General features: G+C 39.1%; 1 protein-coding gene and 1 long non-coding RNA gene across 6 annotated transcripts in view; one reads left to right on the forward strand and one right to left on the reverse strand.

The window, feature by feature from the left end:
• MCPH1 (microcephalin 1) overlaps positions 1 to 7,189 on the forward strand; it is a 124,209-nt gene extending 117,020 nt beyond the window's left edge. For 2 of the 3 annotated variants that reach the window (XM_063389343.1, XM_063389346.1), the window contains 2 exons: positions 4,865 to 5,102; positions 6,925 to 7,189. In XM_063389343.1, coding sequence (XP_063245413.1) covers positions 4,865 to 5,102; positions 6,925 to 6,980 — 294 coding nt within the window. In that variant the 3' untranslated portion in view covers positions 6,981 to 7,189. The remainder of the gene's footprint in view (positions 1 to 4,864; positions 5,103 to 6,924) is intronic. The other variant, XM_063389345.1, reaches the window with a different exon arrangement.
• The window catches only part of LOC134546531 (uncharacterized), a 43,991-nt gene that overhangs the window by 10,475 nt on the left and 9,288 nt on the right, over positions 1 to 24,228 (reverse strand). The window lies entirely within an intron of this gene.

The raw sequence follows: 24,228 nt of genomic DNA on the forward strand, positions 1-24,228 counted from the left end.
ATGATTCCTAACAGAGATATCATTTTGATTTCGTTCATCACAAGGGCTTCACAAAGAATTACAGCAACTGAAAATGCAGACATTACTTAGACATTATATTGATTCATACTGAAATAATATGAATATTAAAATCTTAGAGCTTAGTATTTCCCCAGTGACACGACTAAACTATATTAAATTAATATGGTGTTTTATATGTCTTTTATTGTAAAATTTGTATATTATCAAAGCATAAAGCCCGTGGGGTTTGGTGTTCATCAGTTTCATGGCGGTTTTGTCATTTAATATTTGCAAAGTAGTGAACTGATCCTTAACACTTCAACAGTCAGTTTTCTTTTTACTAAAAATGTGGAATTTGTCATCAATTTCAAATGGAATAATACTCAGTCTTTGGATAGATATAAACCATAAAACATACAATCTTCTCTCTTAAAGGTTGTGTCTGCAATTTCATTTTCTACTGTTTGCATTTAATAGAATATATTAATTATTTTTGCAAGTAACAATAACCAAGACATTACAGCTTTCCATGTTTTCATAAATGTTATATTAAATGCTCAAATATTAATTATAAAATAAATTAAAATTTTTTGTAGATTTATTTATCTCTAGTGAATAATTGAAATTAAGAATGAAGATTAATAATGCATACACTGATTGTGCATGCATAAATTTTCAGATGTGTACTCATTAAAGATGATTACATTATATATATTATTGAACCTACTACTTCACCTTATCAGCTCTAGGCTACAAATACAATTTCCATTAATTGTAATAAATTACAATTATACTCTTAATTTCATTTTTGTGAAGCATTATTATTCTAATAGCAATTTAGACTGAACATTTCTTCATATGCTGTTTTATGGAAGTTGGACTTTGAAAATTGAGTGCTGTATATCAGAAATTAGCTGTTTCAGTGCTTAAAAATTTCCAAGTACATCCAAAATATTTTTTTTCATATATATTCCAAGAATTCAGGTATTATTCAGAGATAATACCTTTGTGGCACTTGATAGCTGTCTCCTATGGAGTTTATGAGGGTTTGTGTTTGTTCTGGCACCTTGCCCAGCAGGAGCTATTTTCATACAGTTGTAGACAAAACTACAAAGTTTAGATGTTTTTATACTACATGCGCTTTTGGCATGAGGGGATTGAAAATGAGTCACAGGAGGGACAAGACTTGATGAAGTTTTTTTGTGATCTTTTTATTTTATAGCAGAGAAAGGCTTTATTTGTTTGTCATACATTCTCCTTAAGTTTTACTTCTGTCAGCAGCAATTTTTTTCCATTTAAAACTTAGGTTCAAACAAACAACTACACTAATAGTACATTTATGAGAAATGTATGCATGTAAAATGTGTCTTTTCTACCATTCATCCAGCTAGTGAAAGGATGAGGTTCATGGTTAGAGTCTTACCAAAAAGATTAAATAGATGGGTCAGTAGCACTTTGTTTTAGTGTTCATCTGCTGAAGAATAGCACTGGAAATGAAAACCAATGCTGTCTAATAGGCACTAACACAGTTGTAACTATAACTACTGACTTATAGATCCCCAGTTTGTGGAAAGAGTTGCTTTTGGGATTTGATATTTTCCCAGGCTTGGTCTCTGCGAAGGAATTATATATTTATTTGTAAAAGTTTGCATGAAATGGGTATGGTTTCAAAGGACTGGGAGCACCCCCGGAGTGCCACAAAGGCTTTGATGTTGCAAAGGCAGCTGAGTCAATTCAGAGGTAAGGGCTTGAGTGTGCCCTCTCATCCCCCCGCCAAAGCCTGTGTGGTCAGCTGGCTGCCCTTCAGCAGTGCAACTCTCAGCCAGTGGACCAGAAAGCAAAGTGAACCTTCCACACTCCTCTCTGAGCTCTGGATGTGATTTTTGCCTCTCTGTGGCCTGTGAGTGGATCCGGTGTGCTTGAGCAAATCCAGGCACAGCTGATTGGGAAAGTGGTGGTGGTGATCCCAAGGAAATGCAGAGATGACAGTCCATGCTGAACCTTTCCTTTGATGCTAGCACCGGGGTGTGCTGTGTTCTTACCCTGTCCTCCTCTCAAATGCACTGGTAATGAACGCAGATGGAATTGTAAACGCAGTTTAAGAAAACTCTATAGCACAGCAGCATTTCCCTTCTCTGAGTGCTCCTGCCATGTGCTGAATGCATAAATAAAGCACGCTAATTGTGGACATGAGCTGAGTCCTTAACATTTGGGTTTTCTAATTTTGTGATTAGCTGTGAACACATTTGCTTTAATATTGATTTCATCCAACAGCTGTTTCTATAGGAAGATGTATCATATCAATGACTTTTCATTACAATGGCAGCAAATAAATCTTTTCAGGGGAATTTTTTTAGGAAGCAGAAATATAATTACCCTTTTAAATAATATTCCCTAAAATATATGCAATAGCAGATTGCAACAATTTATATTTGGTATAACACAAGTCCTGCTGCCTTCTTAAGATAAAAACTTATCAAGTCTAATAATTTTTATCTTTAAAATCTTAGTTTCAGGTTGACAAAACCAGTGTGACTTTTGTCTCTTTTAGTTAAATCTAATCTATTGTAGATAAACTAGCACTTTACCATCTTTGGAATTATCTTTTTTTCTGTTAGTTGCATCTGATTTGTGCCAATAAACAATTCGAAAGAGCTCTGTGTCAGATGAACTCAGACGGCATGGCATTTGTCATGAGGCTGTTATGAGGTTGATATAAAGACATTGCTCTTTTTCACTATAGTGCATACTTTAATTTGTTGAAAGTGCTTACAACAAGCACTTTCATAGTTTCACAACTGAACAGTTTTTAAATTAATGATTGCAGTCCTAGTAATTCCAAAATCACACTACTTTATACATCACAGATTACAAGGTGATTTATGTTCCTGACCCAGTCTCCTTTTAAGACAGTGATCATGGCCTCTAAGCCTCACAAGATGCATCACAAATGGTACCCTTAGAGAATTCCAAATCTGATACCATGTATTAAAACAGTACACATTAATTTTCTGGTTTTGTTGACACCGAGATGCCCAGCAGACAGGCACTCCTAGAGGAGGAATCTGCTCAGATGGAGGCAGGCAATATTTCACTGAGTCCAAATCCAGATCTGCATATGCAAGGCATTGGGTGCAGGAAGGGCCATCAGATATATTCAATAAGTTTGGGTCCTCCAAAATCTGCAATATAACTCTGCAATGATACTGTAATCAACAGAATCATTTAGCAGCTATGAGTCAGGATTTGAGTCAGGATTAGGTGTGCTATGCCTAAACTTAAGTTTACAAAGGAATAGAAAATACAGGGTATTTCTTGGGTTGTGATTGAGTCTTTTTGGTCTGCTTCATCCATAGCAATCACTGTCTTTATAACTTAGTGAATTCAGAAAGCAAAGAATCGGGAGATTCTAAGGAATTAACAATCTGAAAAAGCTGAATTATTCATTGACAGAGGAGATCTCAAAATTCAGATTGACATGTCCCAGAACAGCAGAGGCCAGTGACACAGAGGCACTGAGCTGAAGCCTCATGTTACCATGGGTTTCAGGCTTTGTAGGATCTTCCTCTAGCTCATTGATGAGAAGTGCTAAGGCAATTCACTTGGACTTATATCTGTGAACATGCCATGGAACCATTTGGCTTTACAAACCCCTGCAAATCAGGTGGAGATTCTTACTTTGGCTGCACATCTGCCAAGCACATACATTATCAAATTAGATTCTTAAGTGCCTATAGTTTAATACAGCATGTTTGTGTGTTGAGTGGAAGGAATCCACTCAACAGCTAATTTTTTCCACTGTTCCAGTTACATCTTCTCACACACTACAGTTTCATATTCAGATGTTTCATATAAACCAGATATATATGCAAAATGACCTTTTCTCCATGCTCATGTCGTCATCTCTATAAAAATTCCAAGCATCACATAATATGAAACATTTCTTTTTGTTCTCATCTTGCAATTAACTCCAGTCTCATTATAAATTTTCCAAACTTTGACAAGCAATACAAAATCAGAGCTGTTACCTACATTGCTCTGGCAGGCAAATGGCAGCCTCACACTCAGAAATACAACCTTTTTTTAAATTTTGGTATGAAAACTTTATTTTGCATACCATGGTGTGTACAGTTGCTGTATGCAATGTTTTTATGCATACTATAACTAAAGGAAATGGCTTTAATTCCTGTTCTGCCAGGTATATACTGAGAAGAAAATTTGCCTTATGTAGATCAAGTAGGTTTTTGTTATAATGATCAAATGTTACAAGCTGCACAGCATTCACAGAGAACTTCTTCTGGTTTTGTGGACACAGAATGGTTTACAGTAAATGTTTCACTCTGAGTGCTGGTGCATTTGTGTTATTTCATACATCTGAGCGAAAATACAGTTTGGATCTGTGGAGCACAGCAGGGAAAAGAGGTCCTAAAGTAAACTCTGTGTTGGATATGTTTGTAAACTCCCCAATACGAACCAACAAGCATTATATGTTATAAAGCCTATCACGGTTTGTATTTGTGCTGCAAGACTATTTATAATATCCTTTAAGATTTCTGTGTGATGACCAGTGTTATAAATGTAAGACTGTAAGACTATGGTGAAAAAGAATATTGTCAAGTGCTTTAAGAAATTTTATAGGTAAAATATCTGACATATAATGAAATTCTCAGACTCTGGTTTGGGAGTTGTATTGATCAAATATAGCAAATCCTTTGTCTATTTTACCCAAGAATTTCTGATACACCTGATAAAGCAAATTTCATACTAATTTTTTTTTCTGAAGTATGAAAAACAAGGATTAGCCTTACTTTGAGTGGAAATGTAACACATTGGTTAATTAATTTTCTTGTTTCCTCAAATACAGATCTGCAGGCTTCAGCGTCATCTATCAATAGGAAAATATCAGCAGAATCTCTTTTCAAACCAGCCTGTCATGTTTGTATCTCCTACCAGTCAGCCACCCTGCAAACAGCTAATTGAACTTATACAGCTGGCAGGAGGGAAAACATGTAAAGACTTACGTCAGGCAAAAATCTGTATAGGAAAAAAACCAGGAAAGAAGTACCAGGAAATCATATCTTTATCAGAAAAATGGGTATTAGGTAAGACACCAAATTTCAACTTTTACAAAATATTGCAGAATATGTATTAAAAAATCATCAAAAGTATTTCACTAAACTGAGGTTATAAAGGGAAAAAATGGAACCAACTGCTACAGCTACATTTTCAGGAAAGTTGTCTCTATGGTGAGATCTCTCTCTTACAGCTAAGAGGGCTTTATGATGATTTTTGGTACTCACCATTTAAATTTGTCCTCGAACAAATATCATCCAAATTTATCTTTTGTATGATAGTTTCATTTAGAGCAAACTAAATTATGGGAAAATGCCTATATGAGAATTGCTTCCCAAAACCGCATGTATTTCAACTTTAGAGGTAGTTTTAATTGGTGTAAATTGGCATAGTAACACTGAAATAAGGTGACTGGCACCCTCTGATAAATTTTCCTGAATGCTGTGTTGTACATCTGAAAGACAATTTCTGCAGTCTCCATTTCACTTGCAAAAAGTTTCTATTTAACACCTGCTGTGATGTTTCTGAGTTCTTAGTCTATCATTTTTCCAACTCATTTGCAACATGTTCTGACAGACTGTATTTTCAGCAAGGACATTTTCCAAAAAGGGACCTTATTTAGAAAAATAAGATTTAATTTATGTCATATGCTCTGTCAAACTTCTCCAGAAAGTGTCTCACTCATACCCTAGCAATAAATAAATGTACTACAGGAGTTGATGTTATATGAGAGTAGCCAAGCAAGTCCTAATATCTTGACCTCTAATGCTGTCAGATGATAATGACTCAAAAGTTGAATGAAAATATAATTAAAGAAGAAAGGAAAAGTGACCCATAAGGGAAAAATACTCATCTAAATGCACATTTTATGTTATAGTTACTTAAAGATAAAATTGTGAAGATTGACAAGAGAGGCATAAGAAGGTTTGTTTATTGTTTTATGTACAGTTGTTTATTGTACCTTTCTCCAGCTTCCGAGAAGACTTAGAGAGCAAGTGTGCAAAAAAAAAAAAGTGAGCAGATAATGAAACCAGAGGTTTGTGCAGGGCTAAAAATAACAGTAAATTAAACACAGAAGTTTCCAGTTGTAGTGCACCAGATGGACAAATGTAATGATCTAAAGCAGTGTGGGATTCATGTGTCCCACTCTTCTACTGATCTCATGGAGGTCTGCCTTATCCCAGGTCAAGGATCTGGGCCACCTTCAGCCCATCAGTGCACTGAAGGAATTGCATATCCAGCTGCTAACAAAAAAATACTCTGATTTTTTGTGCCAGTTACAGATTTCTCAGTTTATTTTTGCAGTCTGATTTCTAATCACTGCGTCCAGCTTACAAGGCATGGTCACACTGCAGTTAATGGGTTTTAATCTATTTTGATTAAAAGTATTCCTATATGATGCTTTGAAGGAATGATACAGAGCTTTGAAGTTCTGCCCCTTTCTCAGCAACTGTGTGCATAATAGTATGAACAGTGTCACCTATAAATTGCTGTCTTAATCAAATAAATCAGATCTGAAGGCGTTTCTAATCTTTCACACTTCACTGTTGCAATCCAGTTGGTTTGTGGCTATCTGCATTGTGCCCTTAATACCAGCTGCCAATTAATTCACTCAAGGTTGACCAGAACAAAAAGCACACGGGTCAATAATGCAGCACCTTTTTAAAACATAAGTAAGGTAAGTGGTTGTACTATCATCATTTGACTGTTCACATTTATTTTCTCTCTCTGGGTTCTCAGCCACCAAACTGCTTTATAGGAGAAACTGCTCTGAAGTACATTGTTGCTTTATCATCTGTTTCTTTTGCATTTTATTTTAACTAATCCTGGGTTTTTTTTCATTTATTTTAGATTCAGTCACTCAGTATACAATATGTCCTATGGAAAACTACATTTTTCAGATGTGAGCTAACTCAAGAGCTTCCATATGGTTGTAAGGAATTGTGCCTTGCTTGGATTCAACAAATAAATAAGCTGTGAAGGAAATTCCCAGGAAAATGCAAGTTACATACTTATAATTACAGAGGAACAATTTCTATATCTTTAATACTTGTGCAAGTGTTCATCTTGTGAAATCTTTAGGTTTTGAAATAAAGTATTTCCCTAATAAAAGTCATCTTCCTTTTGTTTATTTGTTGAAGACCTCTGAACTAAAAGCTGAAGGAATCAGTGTTCACTGGGAGGGAGTGGAATTTTCTAGTCTTCAAGCAAAGACTTGTTGCAGTGCAGTTAAGAGATGTGCACTCAGCGTGGGTGGGTGTGCCTGAGCTGGGTCCTGTGCAGTCTGGGCTCCCAGGACAGATGCAGGAATCCTGCTGGCTCCTCCAGTCCGGGTGCTTTGCACACATCTGAAGGGCCATGTCGCCACATCCTCATGGTCATTGCTGAATACATTTCTTAGGTAAAAGGATAAGGCTGCCCACGGTGCTCAACTCACACCTGCTGGTGTAAACTTGCACTTCCAAACTGAGTTTTCAAAAGTAAGGGAAGCTCAGTAATTATGCTCAGATGTGTAGTGAAGGTATTATTTTATTTCAATGCCTTTAATTGATCTCAAGATGTGTTTTCTTACACCTAGGCTGAAACCTCAGTTACTGACTCAGTTAAATGCATTAAGACAGTATATCATTCAAATGCTAAAATCTGTTCAAAAGAGAACATACTATGAAATACTTTAGGGTATGCTTGCAAAATGTACAGAAATGTCTTCCATGTTAAATTCCTCTTTAATCTGTGGGTTTGTTTTTAGCAGGCACAAAGTGAGGTTTATATGTAAAGTATAATGCATATGTAAAGTATGTTGCACAGTATCTGTATATCTATAAATGTACAAGCTCCTTTAAAGATTTCCGAGTCCCATCAAAATGATGTATCATGACAGAGAGTAATGTTATCAAGTAATTTAATATCAGCACATAACTCACACCCTCCAAACTCAGTGGTCCCCTCAGAGTTCCCTCAGCATAAGAAAATGCAAACTCTGAACAAAAAAATATTGAGTTAATATTATGGAAAAATCGAAGTACAATGGTTGATTTTTATGTTATTTTTACATTGCCATTCCATTACACTGTTCTAACTTTTTGGGTTTTTAAAGAGATTTGAATATAAAAGTTCTGTAGGATTATACAATCTCTTTCTTCAAAACAAATTCAGCAGTATCTGTGGGTGACAGGCTGTTTCAGGTACAAATTATATTTGTATAGTTGCTCTGTAAAATCTTAAATATATTTATAATGGAAAAGCTCCACATTATGATTCTTCTATGGAAAATTTAACTGATTTTATTTTCTGAAATGCTAAGCACCTGTAACTCAAAAGGAGTTCATTTTCAAGTATTACGTAGCTGGATTTGGTATATAAACTACAAAATCTAATTTACTAAGGTTTTTTCCTTGCTTAGATTTCTGATATGTAAATTTTTAACAGTGTCTTATCTAGGAAAAGTATGTTTAATATAAAAACTGGTATGTTTGATACGAAATTTGGTTATATATCTTTCTACAAATTGTACAGTTTATCATCAAAACTATTTACCTATTCAGTGCAGAGCACTGGCAACGTTATCACTCTTCAGCCTTGACCTTATGAGCCCTCTTGTTAAGAAGGTTGCCAGGTATTATATAGTAAATTAAAAATACTTATATAAGTTGTGGCATGTGAACATATGATTGCCAGTAAATAACAGAATCATTTGTTTGAATTATATTGTTTAACGTTGACTATAACAACCTCCTGGTTTTATTTTGTAGTCATTTCCTAAGTGTACTACCCATAAAAATCTGACACTATTAATTTATAGAATATAGCACTCCAAATCAGCTTTCTCATAAATCTTCTTAAGATTAGTCTCAGCTATTTAAACTGTAAATTCTTGGATCATCTTGTTGGTCTTTATTAGTCGCACATGTAACAGATTTGACAGTGAAAAGTCTAATATCCTTTTTTTCTAAAATGTTCCCAATAAAACAATCTGCCAATTCAGATAATTCCACCTTAAATTATATGGTTGATAGAAATTCCTATCTATTGTCTCTTCTTGCAGAATTTGTAGTAGACAGGCATATAGAGGCAGGAGGAAACTGAATTCCAAATTCTGGTCTCACATTGCTTCCAAGGGTACACCCAGCACCAAGAGGCGTCAGTGACTCATGAGTGTTTTGAGTTCTGGGAGTTTTGCAATGTGCAGTGGTCAGTGAACATCCTGCCCCAACACAGCCATGCTCTCTCTCCTCTGCCAGCAGGTACTGGGCTCTCCTTACTAGGAAGACCTACCTAACTTTTATTAATTTCCTTTATTGCTCTTTTTTTTTCCCCGGGAGAAATTATCTTAACCTTACCTTTTTCATTCTGCAAGAATACTTTTGCCATTCATTTGTGAAAATGTCTCAGCATAGCTGCTGTGTCTCCTTTTCAGAGAGCTTCTGCTCCCCTGCTAAAGGCTCTCTAGCTCAATCCCATTAGTACAATTAAAGGTCTTTCTAAGATAGCTTAGAAATTCCTAATTTGATTAGGAATCTGTTTAAACAAAAATATACTGAAAAGTCAAAACAAGTATTATTCCTCTGTGAAATTCACATTAGCTGAGCTGATTGGTAAATGTAGTTTAACTCTCAGCACATTTTAACTCATTTTACTTTCATCAGTGCTATAGGTGACACCAACTGAGTGCACAGATCACCAGTATCCCTCCCATCCTTCCTTTTCCAGAGATAAGAAGAGCTTTTACCACACTTTGCATAATGTAGTGGGGACTCACTTTGGCAAATACACAAATACTGAGAACAAACACAGGCATGGCCTTGGAGAATGAGTTGTTTAAGCTGTGTCAGAATGGCAGCAAAATTGGTGTCCTACTCAAACCATATATATTTTTTCTTAGTATCTAAGAAAATTTCTTAGTTTCAGTGACTAATAATGTATGATTGGCTAAGGAAGTGTTTGAAAGAAAAAACTGCCAGCAAGGTAGGTGGATCTTGTGTCTCTTTTTCCCCTTTCTCTGTTTTTGTAATGAGTTTTAGATTGCAACTGCATTTGTGGCATGTATATCAACTGAGTAAAAAGTCTCTTAATATTCACAATGATCCCAGTATATAAGGGAATATACCAGAACCATCTGGTGTTGACTTACTAAACTACAGATTTGTTGAGATGATTTTATGTTTCTGGATATTTTCCTGACTCAACTATAGTCAACTTTTTGGAGACTGTTCCTTTTTAAATAAAAATAACTAATAAAAACTGTTGCATCACTTGATCATCAGTTGATAGTTCCACTAAAATAAACTTGTGTTATATTAATTGATCTGTATAGAATGTAACTTGGGCACAACTGCATTATGTGCTGAAGTGTTATCAGCACATTCAGTGTTAGGAAGCTGCCAGCACACACACACGTTTTTTTGTGAAACCTTAGGGACTGTGAGGCAAAGGTGCTCTAAATTAGTGTTTCTGAGCAGCAACTGTGGCTGTGCGGAGCAGTGTTTCTAACATTTATAAAGCTTAAAGTTGAGGTATACCAGGAATCTATATCTAGAAAACTGATTGAACTATTTTTTTTTCTTCAAATAAACAGAGAACAAAAAAAAAATTAAATATTTGCTCACACTGAAAACTGAAAAGTATTAACAAGCCTGTGTCTGTGCCAGCAGTCATCTTTAAAGACAGCTCTTCTAAAATAAAACCAAATGGCTGTGGTCCTATTGCAATAATCAGGGTCTTATTTCTGATCTCCTTTTATTGCTTTATTTCAGAATTAGCTCTTTGCATGACAAGACCAAACAGCAGGCTCTGGAAGAGCAGCACCTGTATTACAGCATCATGTAGCAGCTGATAACAGGGTGGTTAAAAACTGCCGGTGGTGAAAAAATAACCACTGTTATCAGCACAGGTGTCTGCTGAGCGCTTTTGCTGGGCCCTGGCAAAGCAGGGTGTTCCTCCTGTTGATACAGATGTGAAACAGAAACAACCTCTGCTCACCCAGGAGTGCCTCAGGCTCCGTGCAGGAGCGAGGCGCTAAGAGCAGCCAGGTGCGATGCAGGGCTGCACGTTTCCCTGGACTGCCGGAGCCAGCATCCTTCGGGGCGTGATTCGTGGCTCAGTGCGGAGGCGCAGCCCTCCCAGCCTGCAGCACGTCCTCGCCCTCCTCGCCCCTGGGAACCTCGAGCTCGCACTGCCTGAACTTCCCTGCGACCCCCTCCGTGCCAGCTTGGGCTGTTTGCTTTGTAGCTTCTGTTGTCTGGAAGGCACCTGAGCTATCACTAGAGACGGAACTGCCACGGGGTGTTTATTTTCCAAAAGGATTTATCAATGCCCACAAATGTCCTTCACATTGTTTTAGAGATATATTTAAAGGGAAAAAAAAAAGGTGCGGCTACATGTGAGTCGGTGAAAGGATTTGTGCTACCAGTCCAGGCAGGTTTAGGGTTTGCTGGGGATTTGTTTTTCCTTCTTCATCACAGATTTTATGAAGCTATACACTCAGGGCTTTTCAGAGAGAAAACCAGGTCTTTAGGAAGGAGTGTGCAAAGGGAGGCAGTTTCACAATATTACTGATGTGACGTGCATGTGACAGTCGTGGCAGCTGAAGCTGAAACTTGGAAACTTCTGCAAGTGGTTCCTTTTTGCAGTACATGGATCTCTTTTAAGACCCTACCTTTTCAAAACTTTTAATAATTAAAGAAATACGCTAAAAATCACAGGAGGAGATAGCTTCACGATTAAGAACTGTTAGGGAGATGATCTCATCGCTAATTTACATTTTTAGTTGTTGACTTGGATGCAAGTATGGGGAAAGATAAAGAAAAAACCTTTTCCAGATTTTCAGGTCTGGAGTGAAACATTCCAGCTCATTCACTCAAACTGAAATTTGTTCAGGGGAAATAGGCAGTCTGATGGATCTAAAGATAAGTCTAAATCCAAGATGATTTTTATGCATGCAGTACAGAAATTGTCATGACTTCAAACGTTCTGTGCAACACACTGTGGATAAAACTAAACCAACATCCAAAATTCTGCATTATACTTTTGAAATGTTAAGTTGAACAAACCCAGGATTTTTGGGGGAGGGCAAAAGTTTCAGTTCAAGAAATGAACAAATATGGACCTGCTCTGATTACAGCCTGATGTGTCAATTCATGTGACAATCAAGGCACTTGGGAACCCTGCTATAAGCTTGCAGATACTTGACCTCTGTGAAGAGCCTGGCTGGTTCCTTTGCCACTTTTAATATACACTTAAAGAAATCTGGTTCTCCCCCTCCCTCCCACCAATGACTGAATATTTCTGAATAACTTGAAATTCACACCCACTTGAAATGCTGACTTGGGAATACACTTTTTTGGACACATGCTTCATCATACTTCAGCTGTACACAAAGATAAGCATTTTAGAAGTCGGAGGAAGAGCATTTCCTCCTACAGAAGAGAATTTATATTTTCCCTGACATTGCCCAGGCAACACAGGCTTGAATAAAAAATTGACGCTAAAAGCAGAGTTCTCTAGTCTGGGAATCAACACTGTTATTTTATTCCCAGCTACAGGCAGTATCCTATTTGATGAAGAGAAGAATGTCCTTAAGTGCAGGGATATTGAACATATTTTGATGACCCATAGTGAAGCTATTAAAGGGCATAGCTGCAAATAAAAGAATTTGAACTACAGAACTTGATATTCACTTTGCCCTGATTTTATCCAGCCTCTTCTCCTTCTGTGCTTTCTTGTCTTCTCTTTTTCCTTCATGTTAGTAGTGTTATTTCATATATATTACATTTTAAGAGTGTTGCATGAGAGACAGAAACCCATAGTCTCTAAGCAGTACTCTCTTGCACAGTATCACAGCCCCTCTGTTACAGAATCAGATCTCTTCTGCCTTCCCATTTGGATAGGCACAAAGACAGCAGAAGCACAAAGATTCCTAATAAAGATTGTCTGAATATCCAACTGAAGCTTTCCAGGAGATTACATCATTAATGAAGAGAGGTTTGTATCTCGGGAAACTTTGTCTCATGCCTAAGTTAGAGAGCTAAAGGCCTAAGTAATCCAAAAGGTGACTTCCCACTGATTTCAAGAAAGGTTCTTTACTTCCTGCCACCTAGAGCATCTTCCAAGCACACAAGTATTCAGTTCTGTTCTTCCTTGTGTCTAAACAGATACGGGACATTTGAGACGGTTCAGAGAGGGGCAGCAAAGTCAAACTTACAAAGTGTCCTCCCTATGAGAAATGATTGCAATAACTGAGGAATCCCCTGCCTTCAAGAGATTCCTGAGAGGGCAGCATTACTCTTCACACCATATAGAATTCAAGCTGTGGAACTTAGTTAAAAGTTAAAAATTTATATGGATTTAAAAACAATTGAGGTAGGAATTGTTGGAGGCTGGACAATCTTGCTGAATGGCATGGTGACTCCCTCAATCTTGATGGCACCAATTCCTGGTGGTTCCTGGCCTTTTTGCTGCCAGGCAGTGAGAGATACTCTACACCTTCCAAAACTAGCTGGCAGTGATAGGTATGACAATCTTCAGTGGTCTGCAATACTGCAGAGAGACAACATCCTCACGATGACCCACTACCCTGACCCATCTGGTCAGGGCAGCAGAGATGTGTGGCATCTGTGGCTGCGACAGATCAAGGAAACTAATGACACCTGAGTCTGCTGTAGCTTCAGCTGTGAGTGCCATAGTCACAACCTGAAATAGTGTTTGTTGAATCTGAAGAATACCCATCCTAATTAACCAGCATTTTCCAACCTGCAGGCAGAAGTCTGCATCCAAATAATCTTAGCAATCCAACTTTGTGGCCCTACCACTACTGGACCAAATAAGGGGTGTCTTCCTTCTGTTGATGTTCTTCCTACCTTGCTGAAAGACTGTGCTTCCAGTATCGACAGCACAAACCTCCTCTTTGCGTGGACCAGACTATGAAATGGGTACATAACCATAGGAAATGAGTAGCAAAGTGGTCAGCTCTGCCTACTTTCCTGGCACAGATGCCATTTCTTTATGGCATGCAGTGTGTGGGAGAGCTTGCTCACTTACAAGGACTGCCAGTACAGTTACCAACCGTCTCTGTGTCTTGTATTCTACTACTGTTTATATCTAAAATAATATCAGAATTCTTTCCAGTGAACTAAAGAGTAGTTTTAGAGTTTGAACTTATCAATAGATAACCAAAGCCATACTTGATCTCAACTTGGTAACTTTTTGCTTTTGTGTTTTTGACAGAATTAACTTCAGTTACTGAGGTAAGAAAATCTTTGTTTTTTTCAAAGTAGGAACAATTTCTCTGTTGTGTTGTAACTAATATAATTTACTCATATCAGTGGTCTTATCTTTTTCATTTCTATCTTGGTAGCTGGACTCTGTATAACCAGCAATTCATTAAGAAAATTGCTACTTTACTCCCTAGTAAGGCTAAATATTCTTAAGATAGACTTCCAGCTCCCAACACAGAGAAAAAAATGGTGTACAAATGTCCAATCCCAAGTTATACAAGGAAAGTACAAATACAGGGGTCTCTCAGGAAAACTGGATGTTTCAAATTGAGTGTGGGAAAATGCTGAGAGCTTCAGGTCATGGCTGACATTTAAACTCAACACCTCTGCTTCTGCATTGCTATTACTGGTAGTCAGTGACGTAAAACATTGCTTTGCTGTGGGTTTGATATTGAGATAATCTGTACAATAAGCCACTGAATCCAGCTATATTTACAGACTTAATAAACTCTCTCTGCAGAATATCAATATGGGTACCTAGAAGCAATGTTTAACTTGCAGAGCTGTGCTCTTTTGCATGACCTGCACAAGGAAGGCATTAGCATCTGCCTCTTCACATGTGATTTCTGTTCCATTGTTATTGCTCATGATTCAGCTAACTGAACACCTGAAAACTGATAGCTACATTTTGCAAGTTAGAAAATTCAGAGAGAAGCTGTATTTCCACACTCTATTTCTGCTGCACCACAGAGGGTCAGAGGTTCTTCATCACTGGCCTGTGGTCTCCTTAATGAGGGGAAAGACCTACCTTAGAATTGAGTCAGCACACACCCTGTCTATCCACTGCTCCTGCAGAACAGCCTAATGGTTTATGGACAAATGATGCTATTTATTTAATATCCTGGGGTTTTTTGGGTTTTTTTAAATATTGTGCTGCAAAATATTTTTCTGTCTTTTAGGGAAATAAAATAACCTCAACTCTTGATGAATTTGTGATTTCAAAGAAGGGAGGCACACTGCAGTAAGAAAAATAAATTTGAAAATACCCTTTAGAAACACCCAGGATTGTCATAGAAAACCCTTGAGTAATGTACATGTGGCTGCTAACAAGGCTGTAAATGGCTGCATTACTGCCGATAAAAGATGCCATCTGGTAGGTCTGCCTATCAAAACAGAAGTTTATCTGCAACCTTTTAAGTCTGGAGGTTTGATCTGTTGTGTTTTTTTGGTTAGGTTTTTTGTTGGGGTTTTTGTTTGTTTGTTTGTTTAATTGTTTTGTTGGGTTTTTGTGGGGTTTTTTTTTTTGGTTGGTTGGTTGGGTTTTTTTTTTGCTGTGGGATGTTGCTGAATCATTGAGAGAATCATGGCAGTATTAAGAAAATGATTTATCAAAATGCTAGTTGTGACAAATTAGATCCTAAATTCAACTCACTCCTAAACTGGAGTTTGGCTTTGTCAAATCAACTTTACCTCAGGTTTGGTTCTCAGCCCTTCATACCATGAAGGGCAGCAAAGGCACGAGTGCACAAAGCTCAGGAGAGCTGTAGGGCCTTCTTCTTTCAGCAGTGAAGGCTGTGGTGTGACCTGGGAGAGTTATTCTGTGCTCATCAGCATGTGCAGTGCCCTCTATAAAACCTCTTAAACCTGAAGAGGGATGTTGGGGGGAAAAGGATACCTTACTTCCAAGGTTATTTTTACTCCAAGAAACCTCTTTGTATGATCCATTGTGGGTCACTACAGAAATCTAGCCAAGCTGGGGAAGGCAGGGAGGCAGGGTAAGATAACAAAGCAAGCAGGTGGTTTGTACATGTTTGTTTGTACAGCCCATGTTTCTATTCCCAGAGACTGCAGGCAGAAGGTAGGGCAGTCCAGACACCCACACATGCTTGTCCAAAAGGTTGGAAGGACCAACAAAAGCAGAAGCAAACAAAAATATATTTTAAGTAAGAAGTTACTGCCTACCTGATTAGTGGCATCACCACACCGCAGCTCTTTGCTGACCCTAAAATCATGGCAAACAGCAAACAATACAAGCTTCAAAAACACTGGCATGAATTTCAGCATTAGACAGGGCCAAAGAGAAGCATGGCTTAGAACAAAAATAATAGAACCCTCCTCTTTGAAATGAGACATTTAAATCCACTATTCAAAGAAAAGTGATTTTTTTCTGAAGATACTAAAATACTTTCTTCAAGACTTGAAATAATCCATTTATCAGTGATACTAATTGAAAGATACTCTAGTCAGGCAGAGCAAAAGGTGTTGGATGACAGGAGATTTTTTAAAAATAAAATAATAATAATAATGCTTTATGTTTGGCTTTGGGAGTTTTAAAGAGGCAGTATTGGTTTTGCACACTTCATCAGAGAAGCACAGCAGTGGGAAGCAAATATCATTGGGATTTCATGTCTGACATTATGCAGTGTACAGTAAGAAAAGCTTCCCCTTAAATTAGTTACATTAACAGTGTTGATATTTCTGTTCTAATAAGCTGCATTTCAGCATTTTTCTCATGTTATACAGGATATTTTTGGTTAGTTTGCATCTGCTGGTTGTGTTCAACTGTCAGTAAAGAGATATTTCTATGGAGTTCTTTAATAATTTATAGCAAATTCAGGCTTGGTCCAGACAACTCTGACAAAAGCAGGAAAAGCTTTAGAGATGTTTTATTTTTGAAATGTAGTCAGTCACCAAGGTGCTGTGAGGACAGGAAGTCCCATCCAGCCCAAGGAACCATCCCTGCAGCCCAGCCCACTGCCATGTGCATGGAGGCCATCCCAGCTGCTGGAGCTGCTGAGGCAGCACGGCCAGAGGGTACAGAACAATGCCCCTGCTGATACCTGCTGCCTCCTGATGCCTGAGTGAGCTCACTGAAGAAAAGGCTCATGCACAGGCTCCCAAGGATTTAAAGCACAAAGAGATTTGACACACCAAAGCAGGCAGAGACAGCAGCTCCAACACGCTGGCAGCTGGCGTGGGAGTCCCCTGACCGCCAGGACGGAGAAGCCTGCGGCAGTGGAAGACTCTAACTTGCTGCCAGCAGCCACAGCTACAGAGTCAGTGTGCATGTCCCTACCACCCTTCGGCCCTGGGCAGTGCCACAGGGCCTTGCTGTTTCCACAACGAGGGGGGGGGGGGGGGGGGGGGTGTTTCTCTGAATTGGTGTTTCCACCTCATCTTTGATTCCTCCTAGTTTCCATCAACCTTGGCCAGCCCCATCCCATGCTCAGAAGTCTCATTTAATCTAACTGATGGATAAGAAGCATATGCAACTTTTTCAATAAGATTTCTGACTTTACCCTTTTAACCCAGAGAATAACTATAAATAGTTTATAATGTCTGGGATTTCCACAGCCTAAGTGCAGCTATAAATAGTCCTAAACATTTTCCCACTTCATGCTTTTGAAAAGAACATTCTCCACTTCCTTTCTTGGAGAACCCCTGGGAATAACGCTAGATCACAGCTCAGAAAATATGTGTATTAGGAGAGTTTAGCAGGACGGAGCCACGGCCGCTCTGGGCTACTTTCGCGTCAGGGAAGGCTCAGGCGCCCTTCGCCGGGAGTTCAGGTCCGCGATGCCCCGGGCGGCTCTCGCCAGCCGCCTGCGGCCCGTCCGTGCCCGCTCAGCCCAGCGCGGGGCGGGGCTGCTGCTCCCGCCGCCAGCGCCGCTCCCGCTCCGCTCCGCGCCGACGTGCGGGACGTGTGTGCTCGGCGGGCGCTGCTTTAAACACCACAGCGGGACACGGCCCCGCGGCTCGCATGCACGCAGGGCTCCAGCGCACCGCGCCGGACCGCCGATGGCCTGGGCCGGCGGGCAGGGGCCGGAACGGGCCGGGAGCGGCCGGGCCGGCGGGCAGGGGCCGGAACGGGCCGGGAGCGGCCGGGCCGGCGGGAAAGGGCCGGAACGGGCCGGGCCGGGAGCGGCGCCCCCTGCCGCCCGCCCGCGGAGCCGCTGCCGGCGCGGCCCGCAGGGCACGGCGCAAGGAGGCGGCGGCAGCGAACGGGAATTGCCGCTTTGGCCCAGAGAAAACTCACTTTGAAACGAGCTCGGTACCGGAAAGCTGATGACAAGAAAGGGGGGAAGACTGACCTAAATTATGTCCTGCCATTCAGTCCTTCATTTCCTCCATCTTGCTTTTTTAATTTCACCTTAAGCCACCACACTGCTTTCACTTTGAAAGCTCTAAAACGTCTGATATCTATTTTACACATGACGTGAAGATATTTGAAGCTGATGACCAGCTTCTCACTACAGAAGATGATAAATTATTTTCTCAGAGACACCAGATCATGTACCTCCTAATGATGAGGCATTTGCAAGATGCAGCTACAGGGAATGACTTCACACAAAAATAGGAAGCACAGAACAGCTCAGCTGACAGACCCAGAATACTTATTCTACATAGCCCAGAAAAATGTTCATGTGAAAAAAACAGGAAAACATGAAAATATCACATTATACCATTATATCTTTTAAAAGTGCACAGCAGTTCAATGAGATTATTTTATGCATGGCTTCATGTCTACAGAAAATTAGATGAGCAGTAGTGAAAGACTAGTTTCAAAACAAACAATTTCAAATTCAGCCCAGGAACTGGCAGGGATGTTGAGTTCCTAATATTAGATGGCAATGACTTTCTGTAAACAAGGGGCATGAGAAGAGAAAGTCCTAACCCCACAGGATTCCATCAACTCAGAGAACCTTCACAGTATAAGGTGTTAAGTGTGATTCCTAATACTAAGAGCACAGTGAAATGGTTTAGCACACATTAAAACAAGATGAGATGCTTGCAGGAATTCATATTTGCTTTCTTTTCACACTTTAAATCAAAATAGCTTTAAATTTGTATCTATGCAGTAGCAAATTTGTATACAAAATGAATGCAAATTGTCTGTGATATATGCAATATCAAAATACTGATTCCTTAAAAAAAGCCACCACTTCCACAAGTATTAGTATCACAGCCTGTTCACAGATTTGTTAATGGTATGCACTCTGCACCCACTTAAATGCTTGTACACTGAATGAGGTATGGCTCACTTCAAAAATACCTCCTTTTTACATTGACTCAGTTTTAGTTGGTCCAGATAAAGAGGCTGTTGAGATAATGGATCTTCTCATCACAGAGAAGATCTGACTGTGCACAGGAAAAGAGAACTCTCTGCACAGCCACCTCTCACAACATCTTTGAAGGCTTTCTAGCTGTATATTGTGGAGGGGACTGGATATTTCTTTTTCTCAAACCCATTGCAGACAGAGTGTGAGAATATAACAAACCTTTGTATCACAGCTGATCAACCAGAAAACCCCAAGTCATACAATCAGTGAGTGCTCTATAGTCTACTTAGAAATGCTCTACACATTACAGATTACCTCTGTATAAAGACAAGCCTGATCTCTCAATGTAATGGCCAGCATGTACTCTCTTTCAGGGTGTTTTTGAATGAGAATTCAGAGGCCTATACCAGCAGCCCAGCAAAATGATTCTACTGTTATGACAGTAAGAACTTAAGACCAAACAAAGGTAAAGAAATAACCACAGCTTTGATATACAACACTCCTTCCTCTTTGGAAAGAGCACTAAGCATGCACCAAACAGTATGGTGCACTTGAAATTATGTAGGATAATCCCAAGAGTTTCTGTGCAGTCAAAAGAAAAAAAAAATCTTTCTTTTACAGCTTCTGTCTTATTGTCACAAAGTACTCTGTAAGCATTCATGCTCCTTGGCCCAGTTTCCTCTCTTTCCAATCTTGTTTTTCAAGTGGAACTCCTTTACTAGTAAGCATTCATTTGAATAGTCATGGTATAAGCCACAGCCTCTGAATTAGCAATTTCATTCCTCTCCCTTCTGTGCAGCGTTTTTCCTCTGCATGTCCCTATCTCTGTAGGATATAATGCAATTCACTCTAATGGATTAAACTCAAAATACTGCTCCCATTTGGCACAGAGTGAGTTCTTACAGAATCCAAAAGCCAAATGCATGTTTTCCAAACAGAAGCAATATGCTACAAGGGCTTGGTTCAAGCTTCAAGCCCTAACACTATACTAGGTAAGATCTACTACACAGCCGCATGAGAAAGTTAGCTGAGATAGGAAAGAGTTAAATGATCAAGCTGAAATGTTATTTAAATATCATGAATTAAAAGCTCCAGCCTAGCTGCAAAGAATTAAAAAGGGCACAAGCTTGGCAATGCTCCTAAGGCAGTAAAAGCAATGTTTAGAGAGAAAGAAATCTTTGTTTGAATGCAAAAAGGAAACTAAAATTGGCAAAATGGAGCAAAGAAAATTTATCTGGGTGATCGCAAACTGACAGAATACAAACTCAATAAAAGGAGAATCTCCATGAATTTCAGTAGGGCCACTGTCAAAAAATCTCGTCATCTAATAGAGTTAAGGTGAAATCCCAGCAATTTCATAGGCTACTTTTAAGACTGAGTTTAATTTGTAGTTGCTTCTGTCATATTTCACTCTCCTCTGTTTCAGACCCTGAGGGACGAAGGTCATTTGTTTCTTCCATACCCATGTTTTTTATAAGAAATGCTGTCTGAGAACTCATATCCTCTCCTGTTGGCAGCAACAGGGCTCTTGCAGATAATTTCAGTAAAATGGGAACATGGATACCAGCCTCCCTGGAAAATCCTCAGCAAGTGGGAAGGAACCTAAACTTCTTGCCTCTTCAAAGGAAACCATTAGCCAGAGGAGTGAGATTACACTAAATCGGTGTGATGGCTGACTTGCCAAAAAAGGGTGGTCCCACCACCCCCTCTGCAGGGGACCCAATCCAGTGAGCACTTGGAGATAGATCAGTTTGCTGATTTGGGAGAACGATTAGCTTTTGTTTTGTGTTTCAACAGGTTCATCTTCTGTGGAATCATCTGCTTGATTGACTTATGGTCACATCTAAATCCCAGCTCAAGGAAGCAGTATGTGAGCACAGGGCTGTGAGGAGCGGGCCTGCTCCATACCCAGCTTATATTGTGAAATTGCCCCAGAAGAAAAACAGAATCAGAATTCTCAGCATTAGACTGTGAAGGACAAATATGAGAGTCTCTACACAGTGCAATTAACGAGATGAATGAGCATCCATTTTCCTAAATGGCAAGCCTGCCACTGAAAATTAGGCAGGGAAAATCAATACAGTTTCTTGGAGGTTTATACTGCTTCAGAGTGCATTTATCCTCACGCTGGCAGTGAGAAAGTCTCCACAAAAGATTGTGGAGGAAGGATGTGTGCTGCCCTGGAGCTGCAAAGTCCTTTGAACCTGCTAGATGGGGTAGGCGGGGCAGGGAGGTGAGGTAAGCCCTGAGGGGAGCAGGCAGCTTAAATGGTGATCTCTCCAACTCCACAGAGCCCCTGGAAGGCTTGCTGTGACCTCACTTTTTCAGTGGGTTTACCCTGGCTGCCATATCATTGCCAGCCAACTCCCAGTGTCCCTGGCAGGGCAATACTAATAATAACCAAACTACAGCAAATGTCATCACTTCCCACAGCCCCTTCCCTGCTAAGCCAAGCACTCAGAGCTTCAACTCAACGGGGGAAAGGGGACATTCCTCACCCAGTATGAATACAATCAAAACATGTCACAGTACTTCTAATTAAATCCTACTTAAAATTATTGCCTCTGAAGAATTGCCTGCAAGGAAAAAGCCCCAGAATAACTCAGTTACCAGGTAGTTCAATTCACCATTGTTGTCTGTGACCAATGCCAAACACATCCGAGAAAAGGCCATCACTGACATAAATTCCTGCAATCATATGAAGTAGAAATGTCTTCCCGACTGCATCTGGGATTTGGCCAACAATACATTAAAAACCTTTGTCATTTTCTTGTAGGTAGTGTAACCACAAAGGCTTTCTGTATTGAAATAATGAGGACTTTGGAGATTCCCTAACCAAGTTCCCGTGAGAAAAGAGTTTCTGGGTAAGGTTTCTGGTAAACTGCTCAGGCCAGAATCAGATTACATTATCTCTTGCAGTGACAGAGAGTTAAAAATCACAATGTAATATTGGAAATGGATCCCTTCAGCTGCAAATGGGATATTACATGATCTGCTGATATTTATTTCTTTATATTTTCAAAGCCAAGTCAGATGAATGTTATCTATCTCCTCTGCTGGCACTGACTGATAAAACATTTTGGAAATTATCTGTTCATACACCTATATGCTCATTACAACAGAAGGATGGAAATTTACTGCATTCATGATTTTCACTGACTTTTTTTTTCTTATGAATCTAACTTTAGTTTTACAGGACTGGATTCTGTGAAACTAAGGAGTACACTTGAGCTGCTGCATGGGAAATGTCTTGTTTTTAATGAGTTGCCAACTTAACGACCTGTGGGATTTCAAAGTTCCTTTTTGGTTTTAAAGGAAATGATTAATATATATTCTGTCTTTAATTATAGTGCTATAATTGCGTGAAAGGAATTCCATTCATTCTTTTCTTCATTTAAATGTCTTACATTTGTGAATGTTAGGCAACATATTCTCCTAAAAGTTCTGTCTGTAAAATAGAGGTATAGTATTATTCACTTTCAAATATGAGAGTAGTGGGAGTACTGGTATTCCTCAGTTAGGGGCAGAATATTTTTATTCTTACTTTAAAAGGATAAAGAAGTTATTTAAATAATTGCTTGACTAAAATAAAGTGAATTTATATGGAAATAAATGCATGGCTTCAAGTATCTATTAATGTAATACTGCCCCTTAATTTTTTACCAAAAACATGTTACAAAACAGGAAATATTAAGTGTATATTTTTGTTGATACTGTAAATGGCTACTATAGCCCAGTAGCAAATGTCCTAAGATAAATTTGGTTAATTGGAAGTTATGCTTTGAAAAGCAAATCTTAATCCTACTGCTCCATCTGTATAATCTAAGGATTTTCTACTAACTCTGAAAATGATTCCTGACTTCTGTCTCCTGTTTTTGCCCCATGTAATTGGGAGATCAAGTTTTAGGGTTTTTAAAGAGCTTATGTATGTGCTGCATACAAATCCCATCCCTGTGATGGAAATATTTTGATTCTTTGGTTATCAGCCAGATATTTTTCAACAACCTGTAAATCTCTGAAAATAAACATTTTTGTCTGATTTTTCCTTATACATAAGGAGAGTCTGATTTTGCAAAATTGTGATTTAGAAAAACCTTTCAGGGTGCACACCACCACCCCCCAGAGATGCAGAACACCCTTCTCCTACTCCCTACTCAGCTTTCCTGCTCCACACCAGACACCACACCAGGTGCTCTTACCAGGTATCCCTAATTTGGTTTCCCAGGTGGTCTGGCCTAGGTATCAAGAGCCACTCCATAACATAGATCACAAGAACGAGACAGACTTATTGTATGACACCAGAAACTTTTTTTTTTTTCACATACATTTGAAAAGTTTATTTCTTTGGGGTTTTGAGTAGTCCCTAGACCTTTAAAAAAACATGTGAAACCCGATTCACGGTTCCTTATATGCACCTCTCCATCCTACCAGAGACAACTGGCTCTTCCCCCAGCAGCTGCACCACCAAAAAGGGAACACAGACTACGAAAGAACTATCTGGGTCATCAAATCCCAGCTGTCTGCTATCTCAGAACCATGTCATAATCCATTTATAAAGTTATCAAGCTCCTTCTTAAAACTACTTAGGCTTTGTTGCCTCCCTGCACCTGTTAGGAAGATTTCATTCCCAAGTGATAAGCTTCTGTCATCTAGCAGAATTACCTAGTAATAATCTTATAGTGGATTGACTTATATTTTGCACAATTACATTAAATCACACTTCCATTTCTGCAGTTTTTATCTACCCTTTTATCTTCAGTGTTTTGCCTTTACACAGCTGCATTGGGAAGGATATAATTTTAAGGCATTTATTTTATACACAAGAACTGCATTATTGTTCTGCTGATAAACAGAAAAGGCTCTACTTTCCTAGCAAGGTTAGA

This window comes from Prinia subflava, chromosome 2 (genome assembly GCF_021018805.1).
Source record: "Prinia subflava isolate CZ2003 ecotype Zambia chromosome 2, Cam_Psub_1.2, whole genome shotgun sequence".
In the NCBI taxonomy this organism is placed as follows: Eukaryota; Metazoa; Chordata; class Aves; order Passeriformes; family Cisticolidae; genus Prinia; species Prinia subflava.